At 39.4% G+C, this 12,097-nt stretch overlaps 1 protein-coding gene across 1 annotated transcript; it reads right to left on the minus strand.

The window, feature by feature from the left end:
- Positions 1-804: 804 nt before the first annotated feature.
- TBL2 (trichome birefringence-like protein (DUF828)) lies at positions 805-10,281 on the minus strand. The gene is made up of 5 exons (XM_088976007.1): positions 8,977-10,281; positions 8,464-8,656; positions 8,165-8,355; positions 7,555-7,713; positions 805-1,492 (listed from the first exon to the last, which is right to left on the minus strand). The coding sequence occupies exons 1-5, from the start codon at positions 9,951-9,953 to the stop codon at positions 1,150-1,152; spliced, it is 1,863 nt and encodes a 620-aa protein (XP_088832133.1). The 5' UTR covers positions 9,954-10,281; the 3' UTR covers positions 805-1,149.
- Positions 10,282-12,097: the final 1,816 nt, after the last annotated feature.

The following is a 12,097-nucleotide window of genomic DNA, read 5'->3' on the forward strand; positions in this document are numbered from 1 at the left end:
AGGTTTAAGGGATTATTTTATTAAAGATTTAAAGGAATTTTTTTTTGTTAAGAGGAAAATTGATATTATAATACATTTAAATCCATGACATCAGCAGTTGATGTTAGATTTCTAAGCGTAGAATAATAGAAGGGATGTATAGGCCCCTCTATCCCCAAGTCAAGGGAGATTTAAGGGCAGATCAAAATTGAGGAGAGGTTTAAGACCTCTATAGAAAACCCCAGGGGAGGTTGAAGAGATTTATTTACCCTATTGAAAAAAAAAAAAAAAATCAATTATAATGCCAAAAAGAGTGATATCCGAAAAACTTATAACTAATCAACCATCGTAAAAGTGATAATCAATTAAGCGTGTTTTCATCAGAAGTCTCAGGGGAGTTTGATTAAATTGGGATTTGCTCCTCACAAAGGGAATTCCTCCCTATGAATATTGAATAAAAAACGGGGCGTGCTTTCATCATATCCCACTGTATATTGGGAACAAACACTTCCCAATGAATAAAAGAACACAAGTACGGAAGATGTTCTAGATATGCGGCTGAAATGTATTGTGAGGTGGGTGTGAAGAGCAGTATCATGTCTTTCAAGCATTATAGATTTTTTCTTAAAAAGAAAAAAACCATTATCCCAGGGAGGTTAGATAAAATCATACGTATTAGCAAACACCCGTTAAATTGACATTGCAAAACCCTAAACCGTTTTTTAATGAACTTGTCAGAAAATGAGAACCCCACTATTAACCATTCAATGGGTCTCATTTGGAAGATCATACCAATTCACTAGTCACTCTACAGACTACAGCAGATTAACATTACTATCGACTCCGCACAAGTATTACTGTTAGTTTTGACAAATACACAGTTTTCGCCATGATGATAGAATGTAATAATGAAACAACTTCAGCACATGTTGATATCACTCAAGTGTAAAATTTACTGATGAAAGGATTCAACTGAACATCTATGGCTAACACCCCACCCGCCATATCCATCTCTAGCCAAAAACCTCACACCCAGCACCGCACTTCTTGATCAACGTAGAAGCTTGAGAAGTAATTAGAGACATAATATTACACACAGCGCAGCTCGATATATGTAAACCAACAAGAAAAATAACAAATTATGCAATAGGATTCATTGTAGATGGCTCTTCATGTTTTCCATGATCCTCTATCTGCCTTTAAGAGAGAAGCATAGAGTAATTCATTCCATGTATCTGGTACACCTGGCAAACACCAGTGACTGCAATCCTGAGATTTCTCAGCAGCAATCTGTTCCTCTACCGTTTTGTATACCTTTCTATAAATAGAAGGATGCCCGTCCTTTCTGTAATCCGTAAGCCTACTGATGTTCAGATATATCACAGGAGTGTACATTTGTTGCAGCACATGATCTAGAGCTCTCATTTTTGAAGGGTACTTTCCCAAGTATGTCTCGTTAAAGATTGGCTCACTTTCCTTGTGACACTGCCCGCCTGAGTTCCATTGGCCACCTCTGCAAACGGATAAAACAACTCAGTAACAGCCATATTGTGCAAATATGAAAATGAAACAAAGAGAGTATCCTTTCTCTTTTTTTTTTTTTCTTTGCTTTATTCATTCTTCCCCAGTAGCACATCAGAGACATAAAATAAATAAATTCTGTAACTTTGGTAGAATAGCATGCAGCAACAGGTGGTGGTTGCAAGGGGGTACTTTCTGTAGGACTTTGACTCGGTATTTGCCGAGAAATACTTTATTCAAACTGTATAAATGTGCAGAGCTATCCAATGGAAAAAGACTATTTTTACATGGACTATGGTTCCTATCATGGTGATCCATGTCAAAATCCAACAGTGTTGTGGAAAAGGTACAAGTATAAATGCGCCACATTGGTAAAATATTTCAGTTTCTGCCATGTTCTGAATTATAACATCATATGGAAATCTCAACTGTTATATATGCAACCAAGTTACATGCAATGGTTTGTATCAGTATATTGCCAGCACACAGAAGGTGGTCTTTTTGCTGGTTACATTTTTTCTTTTCAACTCAATATTTTAGAAGGGAGGTCGGCACAATCCACGAATTTGAGACTTTTACTTTGAATTTGGCGGTTGATCCCATTAGGCCATGCTAAAAGATTTCCTTGTATGATGTTTACTGATCCTACCACTATTGTTTTGTTTTTCTTATATCTAACCCACAAACTGACAAAAGTCGATTTTTTTTTTGAAAATAAACTTTAAATTCTTAAAATTAAAAGAATACAATATGAAGGTGATAAGAAATCACGAGAGAGGGAGAGAGACAGACAGACAGACACTGGACACTCAAAACACCTACCAAAAACAAAACAAACATACTAGACCTCCAACAACCAAAAACCAACAGACTGAAACAAAGGGCAACAAAAACAGCCTTTTGCCCCGGATTCAAAAGACTCCCGCACACCTCCACCTTTCTGGAACCGAACACTGATCACCACTAGCCCTCTCCTCAAGACCTTCCTCCTGACCTTTGTCTTATTCATTCCACGTTTCTCCCCCTCCCCCAATAACCACTTTCTTCAGCCTCTCTTCTCTCCTCTCAAACTCCTCAAAGGCTTTCCTAGCAAACCCCTCCCCACCCCAAAAAGATAGCCCAAGCTTCTTACCAGTTTCTACATCTCTCCACAATTTCTTCAATGGGCAAACTTCTTGCCCTATCCACAATTTCTTCAGCCTCTCTTCTCTCCTCTCAAACTCCTCAAAGGCTTTCCTAGCAAACCCCTCCCCACCCCAAAAAGATAGCCCAAGCTTCTTACCAGTTTCTACATCTCTCCACAATTTCTTCAATGGGCAAACTTCTTGCCCTATCCACCTTTATGTCAGATTTCGGAACCAACACATCCTTGACAGAATCGGACTCTGCACCATTATTCTCCTCATCCTGCTGAACGTCCCCCACCTTAGGTTCAATACTAACAAGAGTTTTCAATCCCTCCTCCATCAACAGCAATCGTCCCAACTTTCTCCACACTTCTTCTCTTGTACACTTTTTTTGAAATTCTTTGTAGGTCCTACCCCTACCAACCCAAGTTTCAGTCGAGAGAACACTTTAGTAATGTGAATCATTTGGGAATTTCTTGAACCCCAAGGTTTCTTTGTCACCACATCCATTGCAGCATCCAAAGCCTTCACATCGATCTTCCTCCTTCATCCTAGATCTACCTCAAACCTACCAATCACCACTTCTTCGAACTTAAGATAATCCTCCTTTCTCTCTAGCTGGTTGCAGTCCCTGCAAAACTGCAGTATCAATCGACCTGTCCTCTTACTTTCTTCCAACACTCTTCCCCCCTCCCCCTTAAATCCCTCTCGCAGCTTCCTTTTCCCCCTCCGTCAACCCAACCGTTACTTCCTTACAATCTTTCCCCTACAGTCTTTACAGACTTCTTGTTAGAGTCAAAATCGATTTCCTGGGCTAATAAAGCTTCAGCCTCCTTATTTTCCTCTACTTCTGAGGCTAACTTGGGTCACCCACCATGCAATCGCAAAGATCAGGGGCTCCACTTGCAGCAAGATTGCTTCGTGAGTTCTCACCTTCAGGGATCACTGAACAGTACTCAAAACAGTTTTCTTCCCTTTTGAATCGTATTTGAAGATCTCCCAAACCCATCTTTCTTCCTTCCTTTCTCGTTTCTTGTCCGAATTCCCTCTTGAAATCCCAGACTTATTCTTTTGTTGTTTGAAGCTGCAAAGAGACCATAGTTTTCAAGGTGCCAAGGCGAGGCTAGGCAACTGGGGGGGTGCCTTGTCGCCCAGTCGCCCAGGTGCCTGCCTAGGCGGTGGATTTTTTTATGTTAAAAACATAGATCCTAGGGTAGTTCCCCAGGTACCATAACCATTTCTTTAATAATTATTCATGATTTTCATAAGAAAAGTATAAATTTCATATTAAAGTATAGAAAATCAACATATTCATGAGAAGAATAGGAAGAATTAATGAAAGAAAGTGTTTAAAGTAGAATTAATGAAAGAAAGCAGAGACTAGTGGAGGGGTTTAGATTGTAAATTTGCAGATTTCAACAGCATAACCACAAAAACAAATATCATTGTCATTGTCATCTAAGCGTTCTCCCAACCATACAGGGTTGGCTACGGGAAGCCTGTTTTGCTATTCCATTCCGTTCAATGCCTTCTCTGTTGTTAAATTATGGGCACCTAAATCATTACTTTTATTAATTTCACCCAAGTCCTTTCTAGTTTTCCCCTAGCTCTTCTAGCCCCTTCAATCTGTAACAGACCACTTTTTCTAAAGGGTGCTGTAGATGATCTTTAACAATGGATATGGTTAAACAGAACAGAGTGGTGAAATAGGATTCATGTAGTAACGTCATATAAGTGGAAGAAGGCTTGGATGACAATGATGTGCTGTAGATGGTTTTCTATACTTGTGATAAACCATCTCAATCTACTTTCTCTCATTTCATCACCTATTGGAACTACTTCTAGGTTTCTTTGTATTTCTTCATTTCTAACTCTGTCCTTTCTAGACTTACCATTTATCCATCTAACCATTTGCATTTCTACTGCACTTATTTTTTGAACATGCTGTTTCTTAACTACCTACACTTTGCTCCACACAACATATCTGGCCTTACAACTGTTTCATAGAATTTTCCTTTTAGCCAAAGTGGTATTTGCCTATCAGATAAGACTCCAGATGCACCCCTCCATTTTTACCCATCTTGCTCCAATTCTATGGGTGGTGTCTCCTCAATCTGTTCTTTGTTATGAATTATTGAACCAAGATAATGAAAATAAATATAACAAAAGTATATTTTGTTCTCAGAGCAAAGTAAGTGATCTTTTCCTTTCTTTCATTATCAGCAATGCACTGTACTGAATATGTGCCCCGCTGTTTACCAAATTGCCTATGATTAGATATAGCCATATAAATAGAACTATACTTTTCAAAATATCAAGGTAATCTAGGAAATATTTTAGATATATGAATGTTATATACTTGATGACAGCTATCATGTGGACAAGAATAAATTCCTTGAAGTTCCTCTTATAATAATAAACTGCATTTAAGCAACAAGTTATGGTAGAGAGACACTGGCTCATGGGCCCATCCAGGATTAACAGCACACTACTTTCTTTTTCCTTATCCTGTTTATTTATTTACATTTCCACAGGGGAGGGGGGCTTCATTCCAAATGGAGGCATTTTACCTCATTCAACCTACGTCCTAAAAGATTATGTTCCAACCAGTAGCTCAAGTTCTGCCAAAACAAGTTTCACACACTAGTTGAGCAAAGCTTCAAAACTCCCTTTTTCCATTTGTAGGTGGAGATGGCCAATTGAGATCCAAATCCAGTCCAAGGATCCCAACAATTTCAAACATCAAAATAATCAACTTGCAGAACAGAGGAATGAGGTTTGTAAGCCTTGTCATTTAGTGGGATGGTGGAAATGAGAGGTCTTGTCATTTAGTAAAGTGGAATCAGGTTTGTAAGCCCAAGGAAGGTGGTGGTTTAGGAATTGGCCATATTAAAGAGAGGAATGCCTTACTCGGGAAATGGTTGTGGAGATTCCCCATTGAGTTGGGAACCACTTGGACTTCCATCAACAACAGCAAGTATGGGAGAAACTCGAATGGATGGAATAGCAAGGTCCACTTGAACCGAGTGACAGCAAACAGCCCCTAGAAAGGTATTTCTTCAACCTACGACTCATTCTTTTCATTCTTTTTTTCTTTTTTTTGATAAATTACTCATTCTTTTCTTTTATTAGATATAAGGTGGGAAACAGAAATCGGATTAGATTCTGGACTGACCTTTGGTGGGGAGATAGACCCTTAGCTAGTGCTTTCCCTCGTATCTTCAACCTATCCCGATCCAAAGAAGCCACAATTGCCTCTTGCCTTACACCTTCATCCTCCAGCTTTAATTGGAACCTAAATCTAGGAAGACCTCTGAGAGAAGTAGAGAAATAGCCAAGCTTGGAAACCTGTTACATTACGTTAGAGATGTCTATCTTTCACCAAATACCCCTGATCAAAGAGTTTGGTCCCTCAAACCTGCTGGAAAATTCTCTACAAATTCCTTTTTCAAGGCTCTAGTGTCGAGTGAACGTGACTCTAGTTTCCCTTTCAAGAAACTGTGGTGTTCCCAAATTCCTTCAAAAGTTTCCTTCTTTGTGTGGGAGGCTTGCCTAAAGAAAGTAAATACTTGTGACACCTTATAGAAAAAGTTCAAAGGCAAGTGGTGCATTTCCCCGAATGCTTGTCCTCTGTGCCTAAATGATGGGGAATCAGCAGAACATCTTCTTCTATATTGTCCTGTAACCAGGAAGATTTGGTATCATTTTCTCAGAATGGTTGGTCTCAGGTGGGTGTTTCCTAAGCAGGTAGTGGAGTTTTATGTGGCAATGGCAAGGTACAGAGTTATGTAGAAGAGACAAGCTGTATTGGAGGTTGGTAGCTCAAGCTGTTATGTGGGGTGTGTAGGAAGAAAGAAACAACAGGATTTTTGAGAATAAAGCTAGAACGGTAGAAGATCTGATCTCCTCTATTATTTTCCTTTGCAACCTATGGCCAGTAAATTCGGGACAATTTGCTGGCTTCTCTTAGAAATACACAGAAATACATTTTCTTTTTTAGTTTTTTTTTTCAAATTTTGGCTTTGGGGGAGCTAAAAATGGGTTTTTTTATTAAAAAAGGGTGGGGTCCTGAAACACCTATAAACAGGTGTTTCGGGACCCAAAAGATACGATACGATATGCCCGATACGAGGCGTATTGTATCGATTTTTTGAACCTTGGGGAGGAAAGGATGATGAGATTAAGCTATGATGGGAGTGCTCAAGGATCTTCTGGCCTAGCAAGGGTTGGAGATATAATCCAGGAAAGAGACGGGAATATTTGTTGGGCTTTTAGTGGCCCAATTGGTTTTGCTAACTCTACAAAGGCAGAAATAGTGGTGGCCCTCACAGGTCTTCGTTGTGCTAAAATGTTAGGAATTTCCTCTCTAGCTATTGAGGGTGATTCAGCTAATACAATAAGATGGCTAAAAGAAGAAGACAGCGGGCCTTTGAGTTGTCTCATTTTTTGGCAGAAGCTAGAGACATATTGGACTCAATGCAGGTTAAGCTGAACTAGATTCCCAGGGAATTGAACATTGTAGCAGACGGGTTAGTTAAATCTGGTGCTCATAGAGATTGTTTATTTAGTGACAGTGCTCTTTCATTTGAAGGGCTACACAACAGGGGTTGCCCATCCCCCAACCCAGGTGCAGGCAGGATTTGATCCCAAGTCTCTGCTACAACCAGCTGGTTGGCACCTTGCAAGTAACAGTGCTCTGCCTTTGTAATCTTTTTTCTTTGTTTTGCTTTTGATATATAACTTCCCATGTACCTCCCTTTTTAATATAATCTCAGTTACTTTTTGCTCAAAAAAAGAGACCACATGTCAATACTCATTGGATATTTATCCTGCCCACTTAGAGCCACGTGAGGTGAGATAAAGATAATAAACAAAAACTGCTTGAGTAAAGATAAAAAACAAAAGGGAAGAAAATCCAGTATCTTACTTGAAATGGGTTACTGAATATCCTCTGAAGAAGACCTGAGTTCTGCTGGCATTGATATTCTTGTCGACCCATCTTGCCCAAGTGGTGAGTGCCTTCTTGTATGCTTCCATGACCTTGAGTTTTGGGTGCACGTAGTTACCTTCTTGGTAATAGTCTTCCCTGTACAAACCACAGAAGAAAGGATTATAAACTATAGGACTTAATATTCTGGATAACAAATAAAGATGAACTCTGAAGTTCTTTCTCCTTTTCTTTTTGGGTAATAAGTTAATAACTGACTAAAGAAGTTAAATTTTACAACAGTTGTCAATTTTTTCTTTTCCTTTTCCGGCTTTCAGACTCAGGCCATTAGTCATTTACTGAAATTTTAGCTTGATTTCTACGTGCAATCTGCAGCCTCATAAAAGGAATTCAGATTTGCTCCTCACAGAGCGCTGCCCACACCATATTGCAGCCATGTATTGGGAACATCTCCCCATGAATGACAAAATACATGTATGGGAGATATTCCCAATTCACGGCTGAATATGTTGTAAGGTTGGTTTGAGGAGCAAATCCGGTCTCCAATAAAAGGGAACGAATATATAACAATCAGAACATAGGCAGTTACCCTCGAGAGGTTTTCTCATGAGTCCACCAATGGCCTGTATTGAAGACTACAATATCAGCTTCACGATACAGTGATGTTGTCATATCCATCAAATCCAGTCTTAGAGTCTCAATTGATCCATTTTTCCTCTTATACGATGATTCCCTGACAAGAAATGGAGAGCTCACAAAATCCAAGGAACAGTTGTAGTCCTATAAAATAGAAATCCATACATAAAGATGCTAATCAGAAATACAAACAGAAAGAAGCTTAAAAACAAATATTCCTGCCATAAGAAAGTAAAAACCTGGAAAACTTGCCTCATATCTGAACGCATAAAAGCCTTTTGTTTTGAATTCTTTTCTCCCTGAAAGCTCGAGCACTCTGCTTTTGTCTGGGAGACCATGCCGAAGGATACATAGCAGAGACTCCCACATATTCCGATTCAACGAGTCCCCCACAAAAACCAACCTCTTCCCTCTCATTCTCTCCAGAAAATCAGTTGCGTTCAAGCTGTTGAATAGCTATATCAGTACGCCAAGCAAGTTTAGCTTTTGTAGGTGAAGAGAATAGTAGTAATGCAATTGGAGAAAATGTTCCATAAATGGATGAAAAGTTACTTCCACTAACAGAGTTCAAAGATCTAACATAGTCCATTGAATTCGCTTCTCTAGTGTTGTCCCTTCACTTCATTTCTCTAATGTACATCATTTTACTGGATCTAATATTCATAATCTAGAATTCCTTTTCTCGAGTTCAAATCGAAAATAATCTAGAAATATTTAATGGACTCTGTAATATCCAAGAAAAAGAAATTTAAAGTGAGATCTCACCTGGGAATGTCACACCTATTAGGTTGCCATCTCCATCTTAAGAAAGCATCATCCGGCCTTCCGTTGAGGTGACAGTCGAAATCCCTATCAATATAAGGACAAGAACCAGCGGGATAATATGGTTTTCCATCATCTCTCACCCATTTTCCGTCAAAAATATCACAATTATCAAAAGAACTGTCGACCCTCTTTACAAGTCCAGAATCAATGTAGGAGCTCTTGTCGCTATCGGTCACAGGCAAATTTGTTTCTTGAATTCTCGCCGACACCATTTTTTCTCCACCAAGGGACTTCACGTTCTCGCGGTTGTCTGAAACATTAACGATACTGGTCTCATTAGTAACCATATATTTCCCTTTAGATTTGCCAACCAAGCTTTCATAGGCATGTCCCTCAGCGGTGTTTCCTTCACGTTTCTCATTCACAATCGCTTCTTCTGCACCGAAAAAGGTTGCAGTGTTATCTTTCATTGACAAATTACAGTGATGGATTCTGTCATCAATCCTTCCTTGTTCGTGAAAAAAGCATTCGTTTTTCTCACTCTCGGAGGAATTCCTCTCGCGGGCTTTGTCTATAAACACTTCGACCCTGCTGGAGCCCAAAACGTTTGCACTGTTCGATTTCTCTGAGGCATTCATTTTATAGATTTCCTCTCCACCCGTCTGCAATACATCAGTGGAGTTTCGGATGCCTGAAGAAGAAGAAGAAGAAGAAGAAGAAGAAGAAGAAGAAGAAAGAGTAGGAACGTTTGAAAACGAGAATGGCCACGAAACAAGAGAAGAATTACCCGTAATGCTGTTAAACCCTTGAAACATTGGGTTGAACAGAGAACCCTTACTAAATGGGTTGCTGAGCAAAATAATCGAAAGAACAAAGAGTGAAACCCCTATACCCAAACCAAAACCAAAAATTATCTTTCTCCGTGAAGAGATAGCATGAGAAAACTGCTCCGAAAATACAAGCTTTTTCAAATCCATAACTGAGGAAAATCATAACCCCCAAAACAACAGCAATGAGACTATGAGAGTAACGTGAAACCCCACTAGACTAACAAAGAACAGAGGGAGAGAAGCAGATAGAGTTTTCTTCTATTTTCGGAAGAACAGAAGAAATTCCAATGCAGCGCAGTATCCCAAAGAACAACAACAAAGAGGCAATGGTGAGTGAGAAGAAGCAAGCAGGAGTTCTTGAAAAAGTTTCTCCGTCGAAGAGAATATAGAGATCAGAGAAGCCAGCCAAGCAGGAAGCCCAAAAGGAGGGAACTGTAAATCAAACGAAATTACGGAAGCACCCGTATCAATTAATAGAAGAATTAATAATTGATTTTAAATGATTCAGGACATAACGTAATTGGAGACAAATATACCCTTGGGTTCCATCGGATTTACATGTACCAATCCTCTAAGTCTCAGGTCAGGAAGACCGTCAGGTGATCCGTGATCATTTTTCTTTTGGAAATGGACGACAAAACGCACCCGTGCCCTGGAGAGTGGAGACACTCATGAGTCATGACTCGTGGCACCAAAATTGCAGGAATAATACATACAGTAAATCAACACAGCATATCTCTGTCTAGCGTTCCGAATAAGGTTCAATCTGGTCCGCCGAACCAGGAGACCATGATCAAACAGCCAAACCCAAGTTTTTTCCTACCTGGTTGTGAATCATGTGATGTGATGTGATGTATAGCAATTAGCATATAGAATCGTTCCTCCCCAGACCCCAGTTAGAGGATAGGGGTATATTGGTCATTTGTGATGTAAGGATGGTCAGAAATGAACTCATTGCAGGAGGAGGAAGGGATAGTTTGGTCATTCGGTTGGAATGATAGTAGTTGGATAAACTGTCAACTGAGTGAAACGAACTAAGGTTGTGGCGTGCGGTAGGCACTCGGTGCTGATTGCTGAAGAATTCTGATCAGGATGCCGACACATTTCAGAATTCAGAACACGAGTCTAGCTTTCAACTTGGTTGAAACTTGAAACTTTAAAGGGTTGGTTGTGTCTCGTGACCAAATCCGATTTCTGAGGGTTTGGGAAGTCTCCACAGCTCCACTCTCGTATCCAATTCCAATAGTTTCCACTATCGGTATCGTGTTCGTATCATTCATCTCCAGATCTGACATCCAATAGTTTCGTCTATCGGTATCGTATCATTTATATCTAGATCAGAGACATTAGTTATATAGATGTGTCCTATTTTATTTAAATATCTAAAAATTTAATCTAAATACCTGCTTCTTAACTAATTAAAGTCTTTTCAGAAAAAAAAAATTTTGAAATCCGAATTTTCATATAATAAATTGAAGGGCCCATAAACGATGAATTCATCATATCTGCCCATAGAATGTGCCCAAAAACGTCTCACATGCATATCTCAGCGTGTGTTAAAATATCTTCCATATTTATTATTGGAAAATGTTTTCAATACACAGTTGACATTTCACCCTACAATGCCCTCCAACACATTTCACCCTGTATTGAAAATATTTTTGGATGATGTATTAGAATTAATGATGTGGAGATGTTCTTAATACACGGCGGGATGTATTGTGGGGCGGAGATGTGACTCGAACGTTTTTGGAATGTGATAGATAGGAGAGATTTTCAATTATATAATGCAGCCATTTTGTCATTCAATGCTCCTTGGTAATTGAGAGGAAGTTAGCGTCGCAGCAAGCAGATCTACCCCTTTTCCCTATACATGTGATTGGTCAGTGCTAATGTGTCTGTGGACTTCTTCTTCTTGAACTCTTCAAGTTTGGGCGTAAATTGGGCGGGCACCGCACACTATGGGCTGTGCTTCCTCCCCTGAGTATAGGTGTAAATTGGATCCTGCCTTTATGCGGCCCATAAATAGTACAGGTCATGCTGTGCCAGTCCATGGGTTGAATTGGGCCGTTCTTCCCTCCCCTAAGATATTTTGGGGCGTTGGCCCAGCATGGCCCACGGCCCGAGCCCATACAGGCCCATGTCGAGTTGCAGGCTGAATCTTAAGTCAGATCGGGCCAAGTCATGTTTTTTTAAAATTTTTAATGAAAAATTTAACATAAATTAATAAAAAATGTACAAAAATTAAAAAAGATTTAAAATTTTGTTTTATATGAATTTTGATATATACA

This window comes from Nelumbo lutea, chromosome 3 (assembly GCF_056320005.1).
Source record: "Nelumbo lutea isolate HS-2025 chromosome 3, American lotus-T2T, whole genome shotgun sequence".
Lineage (NCBI taxonomy): Eukaryota > Viridiplantae > Streptophyta > Magnoliopsida > Proteales > Nelumbonaceae > Nelumbo > Nelumbo lutea.

Bases quoted from the DNA above. Each gene is read 5' to 3' on its own strand.
- TBL2 (XM_088976007.1), bottom strand. From the start codon at position 9,953: ATGGATTTGAAAAAGCTTGTATTTTCGGAGCAGTTTTCTCATGCTATC. The intron at 8,356-8,463 runs GCAAGTTTTCCA...TCTATTTTATAG, and splicing joins TTTATGCGTTCAGATATGAG to GACTACAACTGTTCCTTGGA. The intron at 1,493-7,554 runs GTAAGATACTGG...ATCCGTTTGCAG, and splicing joins TATTCAGTAACCCATTTCAA to AGGTGGCCAATGGAACTCAG.